The sequence below is a fragment of the Haliotis rufescens genome, unplaced genomic scaffold (genome assembly GCF_023055435.1).
Source record: "Haliotis rufescens isolate VD_foot unplaced genomic scaffold, xgHalRufe1.0.p SCAF_23, whole genome shotgun sequence".
Taxonomy (NCBI): Eukaryota; Metazoa; Mollusca; class Gastropoda; order Lepetellida; family Haliotidae; genus Haliotis; species Haliotis rufescens.
Genome location: NW_025963924.1, coordinates 9,324,555 through 9,346,141, shown reverse-complemented (window position 1 = coordinate 9,346,141; position 21,587 = coordinate 9,324,555). Strand labels below are relative to the sequence as shown.

At 40.6% G+C, this 21,587-nt stretch overlaps 1 protein-coding gene across 4 annotated transcripts in view; it reads left to right on the top strand.

Moving 5' to 3' along the window:
• Positions 1-21,474, top strand: part of LOC124123533 — a 33,675-nt gene extending 12,201 nt beyond the window's left edge. For 2 of the 4 annotated variants that reach the window (XM_046486708.2, XM_046486711.2), the window contains 6 exons: positions 5,062-5,130; positions 7,291-7,434; positions 7,912-10,386; positions 11,841-11,922; positions 12,981-13,137; positions 13,876-21,474. In XM_046486708.2, coding sequence (XP_046342664.2) covers positions 5,062-5,130; positions 7,291-7,434; positions 7,912-10,386; positions 11,841-11,922; positions 12,981-13,137; positions 13,876-14,170 — 3,222 coding nt within the window. In that variant the 3' untranslated portion in view covers positions 14,171-21,474. Of the gene's footprint in view, positions 1-5,061; positions 5,131-7,287; positions 7,435-7,911; positions 10,387-11,840; positions 11,923-12,980; positions 13,138-13,875 lie in introns of all 4 variants that reach the window. The other 2 variants (XM_046486707.2, XM_046486710.2) reach the window with 1 other exon arrangement.
• Positions 21,475-21,587: the final 113 nt, after the last annotated feature.

The following is a 21,587-nucleotide window of genomic DNA, read 5'->3' as shown; positions in this document are numbered from 1 at the left end:
ATGAGATCATTTTTTCTATAGTCACCATGGTCACAAGATCAGTATCCTAATTCCTTCAGAGTAATATGTACTCTGTATGTTTTTCCTGATTCAAGCTAAAAAGCCATGTTTACTGAATTCCTTTGGACCGTCAAAAATATTCTCAAGTTATCTGACCAGGGTACCGGTAGACAGCATGAGTTCAATCATGTCATCTCTCATTTAGTGGAACATCTTTGTGTCTAATCTGACCTGGAAGTTTTCAAATGTTTTGATCACTTACTGCTAGGGGTGAAACAATACAGCAAGGTCATGATACGATACATATTGCGACATACATATTTACGTCAAATCCATGGAAATGTCTTGACAATAAATATTTCAGAGCTTTTTCTAAAGGAAAAACTAGCTGTAGAAACATGTTCGTAGTGCTATGGTAAGTAGTGAACCTGAAGTGCTAATTTCAACACATCTAACAATCTTAGACAGACAAAACATTGACCAACGGTGACTAACGGGATCGGGTGGTCAGAGTCGCTGACTTGGTTGATGCATGCCATCGTGTCCTAATTGTGTGGATCGATGCGCATGATGTCAAGCACTGATTTGTCTAGTCCAGACTAAATTATATACAGACCACTGTCATATAGCTGGAATATTGCTGAGTTAAACAAACAAACAAACAAACAACCTACTTTGTTACTTCATCTCATCCATACATTCCTACACTTGTGATGATTTTAATATTAATGAATACAGAAAAAGCAGCAACAAAACTAACAGGATATTGGAATGTATTGTTCCTGGTACATAATAGCTTCCGATCATGGTTACTATTTCAGTCTTATTTCATGTGACAACAACCTGTGATTATCGTAATCTATATGAAATGCCAAGGTAGCAGGAAATAACTTCATGGCAGATCAATACAGGAAAGTGTAAATCACCATGTTGTGTAATTCCTTATTGCCAAATTCACATTTCACTCAGTATGTCTCTTGTGAGATTGTTTTCCAATATAAATATTGTGAAGACATTTATATCGTACCGTACTCGGTCGAGCAAATCTCAACAGTATTCTGACAATCACATCATGGCCCAAAATGTCTGAAGCAGTTCAGCCATGACAGACTGTGCCACTGGCGGCAAGGGCATGTCATGTCATCAATGCTTGTCACTTAATTCAATGAAAAGTTTTTGGCAACTAGAATTTCAACCAGGGCAACTGGTTTATCTTATTCACTTGTCCTTGAGATTTACTGAAAAAGGAATTTGAATTCCTGCTATTAACTGTTTGAAGTCTTATTGATAAATATTAAGTGTTAAAACCGCGGTCTCCCCGTGTTTCTCTACCAGTATTTGGTCTTAAATTAAGCGTGGTGAAAGTGCCTTACAGAGTCAGAGCTACAGATAAGCTGCGTATTTGCGTAAAATACCCCCAAAACTATTCAAAACCCAATTACTTTCAATTAACTTGGGTACAGAAACGCATGCATTAAATGAAAAACTCAATTGTTTGAAAACAGCACACATAAATACCCAACGAATCTTTTCAGCATGCGTACAACAGAGCTAATTTCCGAAACACAACTACAAGCTAATTTACTTTCCAAGTCAAGCCTATATTTAGAACCGTAATATACATCTAAAACATTATTTCATATTTATAAAATCTCAAAATGCTTACTCAGTTTGGGAAAAAACCCAATAGAGTGATGAATAGATGAGTGAAAAAATATTGGTCACCTAATGAAAAATGTAATAACCCAATTGAAATAGAAACCTTCGAGTAAAAACTCAATTGCTCAAAAAGGTTATCCGGAGCTCTGCAAAATAGAAAATAAAGTGTCCTATATGTTTCTTCATTGTAATGGTAAGATTATTTAGATGAGAATTTTGAAAATACCTCATTTTCAATCGATCGGCATGAAAAGCGTGCATAACCCAAACCCAGATTGTTGGGAGGTGTGTTCGGGTGAATTGTTTTTTAGAAACTGGAAACCTTTGTTTAGCATGTTTAGGCACATTTTCACTTAGGATCTTAACTCTTTCAACACCGTAGGCCGGTTATCCGGCCAAGAAGCATTGAGTCCCCAGACACCGCAGGCCGGTTATCCGGCCAAGCCGTAGTCACGTCAAAATAGTATATATTTTTATGGACCTACCTGTAATGTCATTCATTTATTAAATCTATCACATTTCACAATGTCTGAAATACATATTCCATTTCAATTTAACATTTTTTATCGTTAAATTAAAAAATTATTCACTATTTCTCGCGATGTTATTGAAAATAAAATTCTCGGACACACATTTCGACAACGGGTCCACATCGAACACGTCAAAGAGGAAAATAAAGACGTTTTAAACAAATCTTTAAATATATTATACAAAGTAATAAATAAAATCAACAAAAATATATCTAAAAGTAATCAAACTTACATCTAAGTTATTATTTCCATCTTTTCGTGCGATCACGTGTAATGTAAGTCAAATGACATCTCGGCTTTCGTCGCCTTGAATTCTCGGCTCGGACACGATGTTTAATGCAAAAATATATGCATGAAAAATCTTTGTCACAGCTCGTAACCTAGCACGATACATTCACGAAGTTCCATATTTTTAATATATATCGTGATTTCCTGCTCAAAACGTTCAGAATAACACGATTTAACAAAATTCTTTCGCAAACTTCTGTAATTTATCGAACACGAGCTTGGTATCACAGCTGTAATTTGATTGGCTGCCTTAGGTCACGTGATCAAAATTGACCAATCACGAAACTTGTAGCAGATTTCAGCAAGAAAGCGTCATTAGAAACCAATTTTAATCCAATGAAATCGCTTGTTATAACTACGAAAAGAAACCAGTCGATGTTACGAGCGTGTAGATGAAGGAATAAGCTTTCCAGCGATGTGTCATATGCCATTCTTCGACGAACGTGTTATTCATACGAAACCTCGAAAACGGGGGTATTTCTTCATTTTACTGAGCGGACAGTCGCTGTTATCGGGAAATGGGTGATGACAGAAACTATTTATAATTCTTTTTAAAATGATTTTCCAATTACGTAAACAATGAAAATAAAACAGAAATAGGTACGTGGATATTATGAAATCATATATTTGCCGAAAATCGTCAAGTTTTCGCTTCCTTGGTCCTTAATCTGGATGTTAACAACGTGTTAGCGTACATTTTTTATTTACAACGAATTTAATTAAGTTGTAAATGCATTATTTTAAATAATTTGAAAAATATAACTTTCATATTTATAAACCATAGGATCAGACCTTTCAAATGGTGTATAACATGTAGTAGCAAATATATTTTACAAGCAGGTATTTTCTTTGATAAATGTTGGCTTCATCTATCACACAAGAGTCTCTGGGAACTCGGTGTCCCAGCAGTAAACACTTCTGGTTGACTGGTGTTGAAAGAGTTAAGATGAATGAGTAATTCATAGTGTGAGAAAGGGTAGGTATATACAATTTATTGTAAAATTTACAATTTCAGGAAAATTTAATACTCTTAATATAGACAAGCAGAGATCCTAAAGTCAGGCTGTTTGAAGACCCGAAATGTTTAAGTGTCCTTTTGTTAGTATAAACAGATAAGTTGGTGGCCAAGTCGTCTGCATTTTGTTATGAAGAGTTGTGTCCCTTGAGCCAGAAACCTATGATTGTGGATTTGAAACCTGGTTCACCCCAATTATGTTTTTAGGTTTGTTAGCGTAATACCAATGTTTGTGGTTTCACTAAAGTGGTAAACCTCTAAGACCTGCGTCACTTCAGGCTTTCCTTCCACATTAAGCTTACACACAATGATATAACTGGAATACTGTTCAAAGCAGCATTAAACCCAACTCATTCACTCACTCACTGATTGTTTCTAACTATTGGAAACTTCACAGTAGGTGAGTCATTGGTACCGGCAAGTGGATTCAGCTATTAAATATGTTCATTTCGTGGAAACACTTTTTGCTTTGGAGTATTTTGAGTTCATTATTTTGCTATTTGACGTATCCAGTAGACTTGTTACCATGGATATCTTAGATGTTTTAGCAAAATGAATTAAAATTTATAGTTCTGGGGCCTGTTCCACAAGGCGACCTTAGTGCTATGATTGTCGTAAGCCTATGTTAAAGTATGGGAGTTACGATCATCTTAGCGCTAAGATCTTAGTGCTATGATTGTCGTAAGCCTATGTTAAAGTATGGGAGTTACGATCATCTTAGTGCTATGACTGTCGTAAGCCTATGTTAAAGTATGGGAGTTACGATCATCTTAGCGCTAAGATCGTGTTGTGGAACGGGGCCCTGTAGTTGACTAGCGATATGCATGATATGGTAATGAGATCCTAGTGGCATTAGAGTGTAGTGGTGAACAGTATCACCTGGCTGGTGGAGGTGTTAACAACTGAGATCCTGGTTACATTATTTGTTCATGCATGATCCTCTACTGAATAGACCCGTGAAGATCCGGGGTAGAATAGGTCTTAAGCAGCCCATGCTTGCCGTAAAAGGTGACTATGCTTGTCGCAAGAGGCGACTAACGGGATCGAGTGGTCAGGCTTGCTGACTTGGTTGATGCATGTCATTGTATCCCTATGGTGTGGATCGATGCTTATGATGTCAATCACTGGATTGTCTGGTCCAGACTTGATTATTTACAGACTGCGTCATAGAGCTGGAATATTGCAGAGTGTGGCGTTAAGCAACAAACATCATACATCATCATCTCTACTGAATAGATGTGTCTTGTTAACATTTTGAAAGATTTTTCCTTTTGTGGTAGCATTGCATTATTAGATAGCATGACATGTACATGGGTTATATTTTTTTGTTATACGTAGTCAAACAGTAAACATCTTTAAACATTGTTAAAATCATGATACTTCTCGAAAACAGATGATGGCCTCAAGTAATTATTACAAGTGAAGTGAATTCACTGTTAAAACTCAGGCGTTAAAGTTCAGCATGTTCTGTGCAGATATTTGCTTATGTTTGTTATGAACCTACATGGCTGTGTCCATGTATTCTAAATACATCGGTGCAGAGGTTCATATGATGTCTTGTCATCACAGAAAGCCAAGAATGGCACCTCGTCCGCCCCGGACACTCCAGACCTGGACAACAAACCGGAGAAAAGTCAGGTAAATATGTTGTCATTAGTGTGGACGAGGAATGATGAGCTGGTGCCGGGATGTAAACTAGCGGTAGCCTGAGTCAGTTTGATGAGCTGGTGCCGGGATGTAAACTAGCGGTAGCCTGAGACTGACTGATGAGCTGGTGCTGGAATGTAAACTAGCGGTAGCCTGAGACTGACTGATGAGTTGGTGCCAGGATGTAAACTAGCGGTAGCCTGAGACTGACTGATGAGCTGGTGCCGGAATGTAAACTAGCGGTAGCCTGAGACTGACTGATGAGCTGGTGCCGGGATGTAAACTAGCGGTAGCCTGAGACTGACTGATGAGCTGGTGCCGGGATGTAAACTAGCAGTAGCCTGAGACTGACTGATGAGCTGGTGCCAGGATGTAAACTAGCGGTAGCCTGAGACTGACTGATGAGCTGGTGCCGGAATGTAAACTAGCGGTAGCCTGAGACTGACTGATGAGCTGGTGCCAGGATGTAAACTAGCGGTAGCCTGAGACTGACTGATGAGCTGGTGCCGGAATGTAAACTAGCGGTAGCCTGAGACTGACTGATGAGCTGGTGCCAGGATGTAAACTAGCGGTAGCCTGAGACTGACTGATGAGCTGGTGCCGGAATGTAAACTAGCGGTAGCCTGAGACTGACTGATGAGCTGGTGCCGGGATGTAAACTAGCGGTAGCCTGAGACTGACTGATGAGCTGGTGCCGGGATGTAAACTAGCGGTAGCCTGAGACTGACTGATGAGCTGGTGCCGGGATATAAACTAGCGGTAGCCTGAGACTGACTGATGAGCTGGTGCCAGAATGTAAACTAGCGGTAGCCTGAGACTGACTGATGAGCTGGTGCCAGGATGTAAACTAGCGGTAGCCTGAGACTGACTGATGAGCTGGTGCCGGGATGTAAACTAGCGGTAGCCTGAGACTGACTGATGAGCTGGTGCTGGGATGTAAACTAGCGGTAGCCTGAGACTGACTGATGAGCTGGTGCCGGAATGTAAGCTAGCGGTAGCCTGAGACTGACTGATGAGTTGGTGCCAGGATGTAAACTAGCGGTAGCCTGAGACTGACTGATGAGCTGGTGCCGGAATGTAAACTAGCGGTAGCCTGAGACTGACTGATGAGCTGGTGCCGGGATGTGAACTAGCGGTAGCCTGAGTCAGTTTGATGAGCTGGTGCCGGAATGTAAACTAGCGGTAGCCTGAGACTGACTGATGAGCTGGTGCCAGGATGTAAACTAGCGGTAGCCTGAGACTGACTGATGAGCTGGTGCCGGGATGTAAACTAGCGGTAGCCCGAGTCAGTTTGATGAGCTGGTGCCGGGTTTTATTTGAACATGTTAGTACCTGAGAACTAGTGGGGATTCCACGGTAAGCTTGGTAAAGATGATGACTGATGCTTGTCGGAAGTGGCGATGAAAATGGATAAGGCTGTCAGGCTAAGTGACTTGGTCTAGACTCGATTATTTACAGACCACCGTTATATAGCTTGAATATTGCTGAATGTGGCATTAAACAACAAACAAACAAACAAGCAAAATAAACAAGTGCAAAGACAAGTCTACTTAGCCTATTGGTTATTCTCTCTTTAGGACAAAATCCGAGGATTGGAACATGGATCATGATACTGTGATAAGATATATGTATCAGAAGATAATGTATCGATACAAAATGGTACAAGTGTATATAAGGTGTCATGTGACAGTAGTTTCTGAATGTTTGTACAAAAAGTCTCCAGCCACTATTGTTTTGTGATTGACTAAACATATTAAACATGTTTTAGTCTCGTCAGTTGGGCTAATATTGATTTCCTTTGACAAATGTTTCCTTAATATTGGGGAACATGATGGTCCAGCATTGAATTAGCAGGGAAGAGTTGTGTCCCTTGGGTGTGCCAGAAACCCAAAATACTGGGTTCGAATTCTAAAGGATTTTACCAGAGTAGAATGTGACTTAAGACCTGCATCACTTCCAACGTTCCTCCCACATCAGACTGACATGGCGTGATAACGGAAATACTGTTCAGAGCGGTGTTAAACCAAACTGATCCATTTAAGACTGAAATTTTATGTTTCATATATTTATGTATTGTTTCACAATGAAATGTGTCAGTACACTATTAGTTCCCCATGCAAGATGTAACCATGGTAACCTTATCAATAGCAGAGCGATGAAAAGGAGCAGGTTGAAGCTGGTGTAGAAGAGGTACCGAAAGAAGCTGTGTTGGAGGAAGAAAAGGCTGTCATGGAAGAAGAACCTCAACCCAAGGGAGATGCTGACAAGGACGTCATCAAACCAGGGAATGACACTGTAAGTAGATACAGTGTCCTGTCATACGATTTAGATACCATGCATTGTCATATTTTAAGACCCTTGAAAATCTGTGTTAGAATTGGTCATCAGCAACCCATGCTTGTCATAAGAGGCAAATAGTAGGATCATGTGGTCAGACTTGCTGACGTGGTTGATTGATGTCATCGCATCCCAATTGCATAGATCGATGCTCATGATTTCAATTGCTTGATTGTGTGGAACAGAAATGATTTTTTAGGCGTCAAGTGGCTGAAATATTGCTGAATGAGGTGTTCTTCATGGCCACTTTATGGATCTGGTGGACTGACTTGGTAGCGTGCCATCATTGCTGCTCGTATCAATCCTGGAGTTGTCTGGTCCAAACACGTTTTGTAAGACACCGCCATTTTATACGTGGAGTATTGCTGAGTGTCATGTTAAACAACAACAAACAAACATGTATCCCTGCTGATGATTGGAATATTTCCTTGCTAGATACAAGAAACTGTTCCGGAGCCTAGCAGTGACAAAGAGGAAAGCCAGAAAAAGAAACTTGGTCGACCTAGAAAAATTGATTCCGGGGAAAAAGTGGTGGAAAAAGTGAAGAAGAAAATGGGTCGACCACGTAAACATCCAGTTGCTGAAGATGTAGCCAAAGATAATGTGAAGGAGGCTGAGGTGGAAAAGGTTGTTGCGACAGAGGACGCAGCTCCAGAGGTGGATGTAGACTTATTTACCTACGTCCCTGGTAAGACTTCAGACCCAATTCAGTTATCTACTGTGTCGAGCATTGTGAGCGGCAGTGAGGGTACAGCCAGTATGGATGGTGATACGCTTGAGAACAGCATTAAATCTGGGGAAGGTGGCCTTTTGAATGGTTCTAAGCATTCAGAGGTGAAGAAATTATTGAAAACTAAAATACTGAGTTCAGAGAAGTCCCGTAAACGGAAAGCTAGCATGGACAAAGTTTCTCAGGCAAAGGTGAAGAAATCTGGGTCAAGGCCACCTGCGGAAGATTCCAGTAGTTCGCAAAAGGAACAAGACTTGAATGATTTCCTAGATGCAACGCAGAAGGCTTTGTCGGGACAGGAGACCAACGGTGTTGCAGACACTCACGAGGAGGGGGACGACTCCGCTGCTGCTCTGATGGCCAAGGGTCCATGTCTGGATAGTGATGAGGATGATGAACAACTGAAATCGTATTTGAAGATCCCAGCTCCAAATAAGCCATGGAGTATTAAGAAGAGGAAGAAGAAACAATACCTGACCTCCTCTCTAAAGAAGAAAAGCCCCAAAAGCCCCGAGAACCTGAAGAGGCTTGCTGAAATGGCAACAATGCAGAATTCTTTTGAGGCCTTGAATACCAGTTTTGTTGGTGAGGCTGAAGTGAATGATGGTGCTATGTCCTCGGTTGTTGGGGGGGATAGTTTAGATGGAGAAACGGACTCGTCTGCGAAGAGCAGCAAAACCAAAAGCATCGTTAAGAAAAATGCTTTTGCGGTGTTGAGAGAACAATTGTCTCAAGAGCCTCGGCTAAATGATGCCGTGTTGGATATTCACAACGGCGACATGATTCCCCCCATCCCAGATTCCGCCGAAGAGTTCCAATCCCCGAAAAGGAGAATTAAGAAATTCAAGGAGGAGCCAGATAGAGAAGATATGGTTGAACCATATGGTAAATCAGGAGAGACAGGTATTGGTAAGCAAGATATTACTCTGACAGAACCCAAAACAGCAGACGTGAAAAAAGTACCCAAGGGGAACTCTCCAAGATCGAAGATGCGCAAGAAAAAGTTTCATAAATGGAACAAGAAAAAGAAACACTCTCCGGCTGTTCTACAGAGACTAGAGGCTCAGCTGAAAGCGATGAAAGCTGCAATCGAAGCCGAGAAGAATGCAAGCAGCTATGGCCTCCAGCCGGAAATGAGTGTCAGTGCAGGGCTGATGAATATTAAGAAGTATGGGAAGAAAGTGTTGTCACAAATAAAAATCAATCAGAAAAAATATGCAAGCAATGTAAACGATGATGTTGTTGAGTCCCTGTTTTCAACCCCAGCTGCAGGTAGCGCGCCGCCGGCACCACGGAGGCTTCAGGTAGCCAAGAGAGGCAGAGGCAGGGGTATGAAGATGGGGAGAGGAGGTGGGCTGACTACCAAGAAATCTTCTCCTATTGTCAGGCTGAGCCCTCTCGGCCCTCCCAATGATACAGCCTCCCTGAACAACAGTGTCTCCGATATCTTTGCTGATGCTGAAATGATGGATGCTAATCATCCACGAGATGAGGATCCACCAGTGCTGACGAAGATATCTACCATGGAACCAGTTAAATCCAGCATGAAGCGGCCAACACTGTCTAATCAAGAGGAGGCTTTGGATAGGTCAGTCTTTGTAGATGTGCATTCAAAAATGCAAAATAAAAAATCATTTCTGAAACCACGTGAAGCCACTGAGTTTGCTAGTGACACTGGTGCGGTCTCCCTGAAGAACATTCTCCCTGCTTCTCGCCGGGCAACAGCTCCAAAGAAAAATGCATTTGCTGTCAAGCGTAGTTACAAGAGATCCCTTCACAACTGTGGAATGAAGAGGGGCATGAAGAAGGGGTATGGCCGGGGAGGCGGGAGGGGGCTTGCATCTCGGAGGATGATAAGACCAGGAATGGCCATGTCAAATTCTGGAACAGGTGTTGTTGACCCAGGTCTGCTTTCCCCCGATCAATGTTCTCGAGGAACTCCCCTTCACCGGTCCCCACACCCTCAAACACCCATCTTGGAATCGGATCAAATTCACCAGGGTGGATTTTATGGTAAAAATGTACATCGTCGGGGTGAAGGTCATCGCATGTCCCGGGAGAGGTCGGGGATCCAGTCCTCACCCTCCCGTGACTCTCGCCACAGTTCCGGACAGGAGTTCCGGAAGCGTAGTTCCCCCGGCAGTTACAGACACTCCATGTCCGAGGACAATGACCAAGCGGTAAGTACAACTTTGACCTTTCTGTTTAGAATGTCCTTTGGGTTAAGGATTAAATGAGATTTAATGCTGAGTATGGTAAATGTTATGTTTCAGTCGGGATGTCATTGTATGTTAAGAATAAAACACGACTCCATGGTTTTAGTTAAAAATATCAAACCGTGAGCGAGGGAAATGCCTGAGGGATGTAGGCCAGAGGGCTTTTCCCGAGCTTGAGGTTTTACATTATCCACCAAAATCTTGGAGGAGTGTTCTATCCAACTTATGAACCGTTTAATGCAAGACTTACCTTGTACTTACTTACCTTTTGTTGAAAAGACAAAACAACATAAGACATTAACACAACATATATCGCCGTGTTATGGGGTTTCGGATGCTAGTCGCGTGAACAACTGTAAAACATCTCATTCACTTATAAAGGAAAGCTTTATATTAAAAACAAGCCGTCATCTACAATTTACAATTTCTGTGTAACGCCACACCCCTCACTTTAGTGGAAGTATTTGTGATAAAAAACATACAATGTCCGAAAACCTGTGATTTGACGATAATCATGGTAATAGTATTGTGTCAGGAATAATAATAAAGGCATATATGATGCTGAAAGCTCTGATCGAAAACAGGACACTATGTACTGTACATTGTCTCGATTGACATCAAACTTTATGAGAGTATTTCATTGGTCATTAAAATCGATACCATAAGTAGGAATAATCCTTACTATTTACTGTTTAATCATGAAATTATGACACGTGTGACCCCTTGCCTAGCATTTCTATCGGTCCTGAGTCCGACAACTTAAACAAACCATCGGTCAAATTGAAATTTTATCAGTCTATGACTGGTGACCGACGGCCATCTGAAACCCTGGAAGTGAAAGGCAGCTCAGTTCATCACATGGATGCTTCTGTAGTCGTGGTAACATGTTAAATGATATTCCCTTGTTTCCAGTAACAGGTCAGCGAGTTAGTTCACTATCTGCTTGCTGAGTCTGTTATGAAGCTTTATCTCACCTTACATTAAAATACTAGCTTCTGATTGTTTAAAGAGCAGGCTATTATTTTCCATGTAGCCCGCTCATACAGCCCACTGAGAAATCAATCAGAACACATCGTAGGTAACTTGCATATCTCAAATAAGTATCGTTGAGTTGAAATGAACCGATGTTTATCTGATTGCATTGGGTAAAGGGAAGTAACTTAACTCAGGTAAACTGCGGATATTTATTCTGGATCTGTATGAATGAGTGTAAGATAAATTTGTTGTTAACCGATAACTCGGGGCATATGGTGTGATGTACACCGCATGTGAGCCCATGTTCTTCTCGCCTGATGGCTTGGGGTACATAGGCTACACACAGGGAACATCATACCAAATACTCCTCGAGATCGGTTGACAACTTATAATCAAGTCACTATTTTTGCTTAATCATAACCATTGTTGTGCTGTTGTTGCAGAGCGGCTCAGAGCAGAACAGTAACAAGTCCTTCAGTTACTCCCCCAACAGGAAGTCAGGGATCGGCAGCACGGTCGGAGCAGGTGAGACTAGGGAAATAACCTCAAGTAGCTCAGCACAGGGAGGGAAGTAGGTCAGTACAGGAAGGGAAGTAGGTCAGTACAGGAAAGGAAGTAGGTCAGTACAGGAAAGGAAGTAGGTCAGTACAGGAAGGGAAGTAGGTCAGTACAGGAAGGGAAGTAGGTCAGCACAGGAAGGGAAGTAGGTCAGTACAGGAAGGGAAGTAGGTCAGTACAGGAAGGGAAGTAGATCAGTACAGGAAAGGAAGTAGGTCAGTACAGGAAGGGAAGTAGGTCAGTACAGGAAGGGAAGTAGGTCAGTATAGGAAAGGAAGTAGGTCAGCACAGGGAGGGAAGTAGGTCAGTACAGGAAGGGAAGTAGGTCAGCACAGGAAGGGAAGTAGGTCAGCACAGGGAGGGAAGTAGGTCAGCACAGGGAGGGAGTAGATCAGCACAGGAAGGGAAGTAGGTCAGTACAGGAAGGGAAGTAGATCAGGAAGGGAAGTAGGTCAGGAAGGGAAGTAGGTCAGTACAGGGAGGGAGTAGATCAGCACAGGAAGGGAAGTAGGTCAGTACAGGAAGGGAAGTAGATCAGGAAGGGAAGTAGGTCAGCACAGGAAGGGAAGTAGGTCAGTACAGGAAGGGAAGTAGATCAGGAAGGGAAGTAGGTCAGGAAGGGAAGTAGGTCAGTACAGGAAGAGAAGTAGGTCAATACAGGAGCCAGCGTGTGTTGTCAGTAAAACCTTCACTTTCAACACTATTTGTGTTCTATCACCTAACATTTGAATCTGAATTTGGTAATGTGATTTTGAAACCTTTTTCAAGTGTGAATCTTTCCCCCAAAATGATGTCATTGCACTAGAAAGTTTGAAACTAAATTCTAATGTAATGGTAAACATTCCCCTTATTTAGGCCAGCTTTCATCTTGTTCATTAGTGTATTTTGTATTTGTCATGGTTATGAATGTTGCATGTGATCACCTGGTGATAGGAAATTCATTAATATTAAAATTGCCGGTCAGTGACATCCTTAACATGGACCTGAGAGTGAAGTGAACTGACAAAAACCATTCGTGTGTTCAGTGATATCTCAGTTGTTTGGGGATGAAATGCCGCGTCTGGTCCCGGGGAGCGGCTACGTCATCAACGTGCGACTGGACGTGGAGCGGAAGGAGGCCACGGGGAGCCACAAGAGTCACAAGAATGTCTCCACCCAGGAGGACCTGGACTACGACAGGAGGTACGCCACCCACACTCACCCCAGAGTTGTGTCCCTTAGTTGTGTCTGGATCTGCTGATCAGTGGCTCTGATTTATTCTGATTATGATCCTTTGTCATCACCATGATAGCCTTGCTTGTGGTCATGTCTCAGACCGACGTCACTGTAGGCTTTCCTTGCACAGTGTGCTGACGCCATCATGTGACTGAAATACTGTCCAAGGCAGTACTTGCTCTCTTAATGATTGTGGTAGTACATTGCCTGAACTGAGTTATGAGTGGTATTGCTGTTATCATCATTATCATCATCATCGCTATATGGCTGAAATAATGCTGAGACTTTAAAATCTAACTGACTCACTCATCATCATCATCATCATCATCATCATCGTCGTCATCTTTGATCCAGGCATGTGAGAACATGGGCGTAATGTTTATTTGTTTTTTGTTTAATGTTGCACTCAGCAATATTACAGCTTTACGAAGGCAGTCTGTAAATAATCTAGTCTGGACCAGACAATCCAGTGATTTGACATCATGAGTATCAATCCATGCAATTGGGATACAATGACATACAACGACCAAGTCAGCTATCGTGACCACCCGATCCAGATAGTCGCTTCTTACGACAAGCATGGGATGCTGAAGGCCTATTCTACCCGGGATCTTCACAGGTCTCATGGCCATAATGATGTAATCTACATTGTGAATTATTTTGGGGGATTGTAATAATGCTTGTATTTCTATTTCATATTTTCAGACGCCACACATCTCACCATTCCACATCAAGGGAGAAATCGACGCATGTTTCGTCCACCGTCAACTCCTACTCTCGTAAATCATCTCATTCCGAACCCCAGCCATCCACGTCCGCCTCCCCAGACGACCCTTACCCAAGGGAGAGAACAGCACAGCGACCCCGCATTTCCGATGTTGACCTGTGTGCCATGTTGGAAGAGAGGATATCGTCCCGTCGCGGACTGCGGGTTGATGTGCGAGACAATCTCCTGGACAATATCAAACATGTGGAGCGTGTTCTCAAAGAATCTTCCTGATTTCCAAAGGTTGATGTTGTGATGTGTGTTGTGGCTACCCAAACAGTAGCTGTGAACATGGTGAATGTTTTGTGATAAATTTTGTATTAAAACCATGCACTTTCACATTTATGCATTAGATTAGAAACAGCGTATCCTGCAGAACTTCAACTGGGGCTGAAGATGCAGATGAGCATCTGTCTGAGAGAGCTTGTTTCTACAAGACTGGCAGCTTTTTTGGTTGGGAAGTCCTGTCATGTATTCGCTTGTTTCTTCAGATGATTAGAAAACTAAATTCATATATATCGTAGACATTTAAGTGGGAGATTTGTTTATAGTAGAGACCTTTTTGTAAATTGGTTTACAGATTCAACCAACACTAAAATAATGGGGGTAAAACTCAAATTTGAAAACACTTTCTTTTATTCTGTTACCAATTTGTACAAAGCTGCAATAGGTTGATGACGGGCCATGCTTTCGCTAGCATGGCACACATGGAGACCTACTTGGATAAGTTTTGAAGAATAGGATCAAACTTTTCACACAGAAGACCGTAAACCAAAGAATGCAAACATTCTGACGGTATGCATATATTAATTTTGTAGCTATTTCGCTGTGACGAAGGTTAAGGTGGAACTTTCCATGGCCTGTATATTCTGTGAGGTGAACAGCTGCACCCAACAGTTAGATGAGACCAAATGTATTCCAACCAATAAAACGACACCCGTGCATGTTCTTCAGGAATGGATGGGTTTTAAAAAGATACACTCATACTTGCAAATAAAGTTATTGTCGTAGTCTTATTTACGATTATTGTAATTATGGGACTGATGGCCCCTGATCAACGTCTGATGAGCCCCTCATGGGCCGCTGATGAGTCTCTGATGGGCTGCTGATGAGCCTCTGATGGGCTGCTGATGAGTCTCTGATGCGCCTCTGATGAGCTTCTGATCCATGCCCCAATCTTTGAAATGACTAACATGTATTTTTTTTTTAAAGAGTAGTTTGCCCTGTTCTTTTCGTAAGACGGTGGATATTGATGAAATATTGATGGCTTCCTGAATCCAGAGATGATGAGTTGTGATCCATGTGGTTAGAAGGGAACTTGAATCTATAGTCTGGTGCCTTAACCCTAGTAGGTGCTGACCATGTTCACTTTCTTCTCAGTAAAGGATTAATAGGAGGTGGGAGGTGTGCTTGTGGATGTTATGTTTATGTTTGATAAGAAATAAACTTGGTGCTTGTACTTGTTGGTTTTGCTGAATTAGTAAGTACCCCTGTTCTTGACTCCACCCACCAACAACACCCCTGTTCTTGACTCCACCCACAGACAGCACCCCTGTTCTTGACTCCACCCACAGACAACACCCCTGTTCTTGACTCCACCCACAGACAGCACCCCAGTTCTTGACTCCACCCACAGACAACACCCCAGTTCTTGACTCCACCCACAGACAACACCCCTGTTCTTGACTCCACCCACAGACAACACCCCTGTTCTTGACGCCACCCACAGACAACACCCCTGTCCTTGACTCCACCCACAGACAAAACCCCTGTTCTTGACTCCACCCACAGACAACACCCCTGTTCTTGACTCCACCCACAGACAACACCCCTGTTGACTCAACCTACCGATACACAACATTTCAAAACAACCAGCACTCCGCCATTCAGAAAAGCATTTCGCCTATGTCCAAGGGCATGTTAGAGGATATATTTTTTTGATAAAGTTATGCAATGTTCTGATGGTAATAGAGACAATCAGTTGCATTAATATTAATCATCATAAGGCATGTTTTTACATGCATGAAAAAGAAAACTTGCCCAATCAAAAGGAAAATGTTAAGGGTTTCATAGATTCTTGTTTTCTCTTGCAATGTTGCTTCAGATTAGAAGTGCATTTTATTTTTGCAGTATATATACATATTTTGATACATTATGAATATGTATGAGCTTGTCCACCGGTGTTAATTTTATGCCATAGTAGTTCATTGCATTCCATCAGTGTTGTCCTCCTTGCCATGGCTTATAGTTGACCCTGACGATACTTTGGGTTGATAGTTGAGGTTATCTGCCCTTTTAAATCATTTATAAAACAAGGGGAGATTTCTGACAATAGTTGAACATGAATGGAAGTTATCTGCCCTAGGTGTCGAAACAAGGGGAGATTACTGAGAATAGGTTAGTATGAATGTAGGTTATCTTCTTGGTCAATGCTGAAATAAGGGGAGATAACTGAGAATAGTTGAACATGAATGGAGGTTATCTGCTCTTAGTCAATGACAAAACAAGGGGAGATTACTGAGAATAGTGGGGGTTATCTACCCTTTTTTGGTCATTGACAACACAAGGGATGTTGAATACGAATAGGGATTTTTCTGCCCCTAGTGTGTGTAGATATTTTTGAAGTGGTGTACCCTCATCTCAAAACAACATTACTTTGAATTAAGATTGGGTGATCAGGCTTGCTGACTTTGTTGATGCATGTCATCGTATCCCAATTGTGTGGATCGATGCTCATGATGTCAATCACTGGATTGTCTGGTCCCGACTCAATTATTTACAGACTTCCGTCATATAGCTGGAACATTGCTGAGAGCGGCGTTAAACAATGAACAAACAAACAAACAAAGCTTTGAATTAAGCATATTGAAGACACAAGACTACTTATTCCCAAAGGCAATGTAAATCAAAAACCCACTATAATGTCAGTTACTAGTCTGAAAGAGTGGCAGATTATTCTTTTTCTTGAAAAGAAACTTGAAGCTATAAAATCATGGATCCACATCGTCAAGCATTTCCTGAAGCACTGGTCAATTGACTTATCAGGCAACCTGCTTGATCTTAATTTGAATTAAACGTTTGTGTGTGCGTGCAATTATGTTTGTCTTGCTGTTGTGTTGGAAGAGAATATTTACACAACACTGCAATGATCTTCTCAAACAAATGTTTTCAGTATTTTCATTTGGTTAAATGTTTCAATGTTGAGAATAAGTAGTATTATGTATTAAACAGTATTGTCATAGAATTAGATCTAGTTCAGTTTAGGCTACAATGAATTATTTGTGTAGATTTCATCCAGGCCAGACATTGTGAACATCTAATCCCCTATTTTGTCAGCTCTTAACACTTTCAATGGAACTCTTCTGATAAAGATATGTTCTTTAATCTTGAATAGGGAATTATTGTAATTACATGTGCAGTGAATCTTCCATCAATATTTCTCATTCTGTATACCTGTATACTCATTCTGGCAAAGACAAGTTTTTCATAATATACAGATAGTACTTAATGGTTGGCATAAAACTTTGAAGGAACATTTGATATTCTGGTATTTGGGGGAGGGGACCTGGGATTTATATTGAGACAAGATAACTTTTCAGCTACGGCTGCAAAGCCAGATATATTTTTAAATATAACTAAGATAAGATATTTCTTTTAAAAAACCACATTGCAACAATGTCATGTTTGTGGCAGACAGTTGTTTTTTTCCAACAATACAAAGCATAATTATTATTTTTCAAGAATTTTAGGGGACAATCTATTTTTTCTCGATAAGATCCGAATCTCCCCCAAGAAAGTCAAATGCTCATCCTCTTAATACTGGTATCAGCAGAATTTAAGATCATATGTAGGCATTAGTGGCAAGAAATAACTATCCATTAGATAGATTATGTTCTATAGCTATTTCACATGATTTCATTCAGTTTAAAAAAAGGAGTTGTATTGAAAGCAGGTTGGATGTTGAGAATATGGCAACATCTTTGTGAATAGGAACGTCACAGTGCATAGAAATTTCTTTTCTTGCTGAACACTTGTAGATTGTATGTCATGAGAAAATGTATTGAATTTGTATTGGGCAAGAGTGGAAAAAGGAAATGTGATACTAATTTGTGCCTTGATAACATGATTTGTAATTATATTGATATCAAGGGAGAGCGCACCTTAGGGTTGAAGGGAGAGCACTCTATAGTGCTAAAGGGAGAGCACTCTATAGTTTCACAACTTCCATACTTTGTTGTATTGTGTCACATTTTGTTGTGGTTATTTTTCTAATCAGTTGCTCCTGAAGAGACGTTTGCCTCTGTAACTGCTAGCACATCCACCCTAATGCATTTTCTGGTGGGCTTAGTTGGAAATGATGATTTGTATGTGAAAGAGTAAAATCTAGCTATTCATGTTGAATAGACAAGTCAGTATTCTTCTGTTTCACAAACTGACGTGATTGAAGACTTAAAATCTGACATGTAGATTGTATAAATGTATGGAGATATTATTGAATTTTTGTTGTTGGCAATCTCCCCATCTTGTAAAATTTGATTTTAGAAAATATATTTTATAGTTCTGCGATTTGCCTGTAAATTGCTTGGAGTAACTGGTGTCAAATGTTTGCTAGATTACCCAAATAATTATACAGGGCATTGAGTACTTAGTTTAGAAATAGTTTTCATATACCGTCTTTTTCGAAGTTTGTCCTTTTCGAAGTTTGTCCTTTTAGAAATATTTTCTCATCTTTGAAACGAATGTCAACATGAATATATGTTTACTTTTACATGTCAGAAACCTTCCACCTCCATTATCTGCAGGGGGCACAGGTGGCCCAGTCGTCTAAGGTGCAGCAATTCACTGTTCATGAGGTTCACCCTCATATGTTTCTAGGTTTGTCAACACCATACCCATGCTCGTGGGTTTCACCAAAGTGGTAAGCGTCTGAAACCTGCATCACTTCCTCTCACTTTCTGCTGACACACTGTGATGTAACTGGAATACAGTTCAAAGCTGCATAAAACCAAACCCACCCTACCACTTATGTATTGGCAGTGTAAATTCAAAATATACTGTGACATGATACAACTGAAATACTTTCAGAGCAGGGTTAAGCCCAACCATCTCACCAGTGTTGTTTTTCTGTGAGTAATAGAATGTTTGTATGTATGATTGTAAGTATGTTAAAAATAATGTTATAAGCTGTAAATATCATAACTTCTTTAAGTGGCATTTGGAGGCTGGTATGATGAACAAAGGATGTAGTGGAGTTTAGTGATGGCTGTAAACGCCACCGTGTATCTACACCAAGACGTCACAATCATTGTAAGAAGTATATCCATAGAACTATTTCCCTTGTGCAAATATCATATTCAAAAATGTTATTGAAATCACTTATTCTTGTAGGTTTTATTCTTTAGGACATACGTATCAATGATTGGTCTATGACTAGGCAGGGATTTGCTCAGACCAGGTAAGTTAAGGCCACCAAGTTTGCAGCAATTTTTAGTAAAAATTCCCAAATGCTAATTAAGAATTTTCTATCTCTTGAAAGTGTAGTTAAAACTAATGGCTTGGTAGAAATGACTTGTATTCCACTTAAAGCAAGACCATAAAACAGGAAAGAGGCTTAGTTTGACATTAGTGTTTGGAATGCAATGTTAAAATGTGATGTTAATGCACCTCTGAAAAAAGGAACTTGTAAAAATCACAAATCTGAACGAACAAAAGAAATTTCCCAATGTGGTGGCAGTTCATTTAAAATCCTATATGTATCCATGGTGGTGTTGTGGGGATGTCATTGCATCAAGGCCTCCTACTCCCTGTGGAGCATCCTGTAAATAGGGGATGAGGGACAGGATTTTATCGAATGTACATGGGTATGTACTGACCCCCAAAACAATGGGAGGCAAAGTGCATCATGTTTGTGTGTTTTTTCCTTTTCAGGATAATGTAAGGTCACAAGTTGTATCTCTTAACTGTTTAAGCACCGTCAAGCATCACATTGTTCTCGAAATGCACCTGCAGCACACTGTCCTAAATGTATCAGTTGTGATCATTTGAGGGGGACAAAATTATTGTACGAGTTGGTGTATCAATTTGACAGTTGTGATGATGGGGTTATCAACCGGTATTGAATATATATTTTACATATATAGTGTCCAGAAGGTACTGGAATGCATAGGATTAGAGTACCCTTGTGAAAATCTCAATGCCAGGCTGATGTCGAATTGCTTGATTTACAGTTTCTGTATCTTTTAAGTGACATTTTAGAAGCTGCATTATCAATGGAGTTCAGCTTTTTTCTTCAATGTGATGTCACGCTTGATAAAGGTACAGGAATCTGTACCAAACTGTTGCACTGAAAGAATAAAGTTGAAATTCATAAGTCAACTGTGTCTTTTGTAATTTGCCTTGTTAGGATTCCATGTCTGCAGTACATTGATTATTCTGCCAACCTCCCTGACTATTCACATTCTAAATAAAACAATGTGTATGTCATCATGAGATGAACATATTTTGATAGCCCTATTGTCGTCATTCCTTTGCATTCACCTGAGCTACATTTCTGTGTAAATGCATTGTTTCATTGTCTTGAGCTGATTTACCATGGATTCAATTAAAGTTAATGACAAGCACTTCATGAAGGAATATATTTCTCTCAGGTCGACTTCTTCCCCAACATTTTGTGAAGCTATGTGATGTTTGCAGAGTCTATTTTTGGTCATCAGTCCTGACTTTCAAAAGATGTTGGCCTCCTATAGCAGAGAGTTATTTGTTTGGTAGAGCACTTTCCACGTTTGTATATATCTGCTTTGTTTCAATTTCATGGTATAATAGTGCATGTGAGCTTGATTCTGTATAATTTTCTTTCAAGAAAATAGTGAAGCTGCGTTTTTTTCATGAAAAAGTTATGAATTTTAATTTGCATAATATGACTTTTCATGCTATTTGGTTTCCCAATGTAGATTTGAGAGGGGAAAATGAGTGGAAGTATTGCATTGAATCTGATGTTAAGATTTATTCTTTCTGGTGTGGATGATATTTATGTTAATCCATTACATATTGACATTTCGCACAATTATGTAAAATGAAGACGATTTCCCCTAGCTTGGTGACAGCATTGGTTGGTCACACTTGATTCAGGAAATCTTGTTCCCTGCACAAATATGCTTGTTACAACAAAAATACAATTGGAGTCGTCAAGATCAATCAACCTCCAGGAAAGACCTGGTCGCTGAATCATTGTTCTCAGCTGGACAAAGCGACAGGTGCTTTATTCTCTGTAAATACATTTCATTTTGCAATTATGGTAGATTAGCTATAGTGCTTGTCATGGTGGTGTTGCAAAATGTTCATATTACTCCATGTTTTCTAATTTGTGTGTCACTATAACATGAGCCCAAGAAAGAATGCAGAATATTTTATCTTTCTGTTGTGCTGTAAATTGAATGTCTGTCCATCTCAGCAGAAAATGTCTGACATGTTTGTCTTTGTGTGAAGCGTGCAAGTGAGCAGCCCCTGAGGTTGTGTTGGAATAAACCTGATGTCAGTGATTGAGACAATTCATGTTTTCTCTTCAACATCTGCTGCCATTGTTAGAACCTGGAGTTGTTTCCAGCACCTGTGTTGGAGAGGATCAGGTGGTTACAGTGTTGTTGTGCCTGAC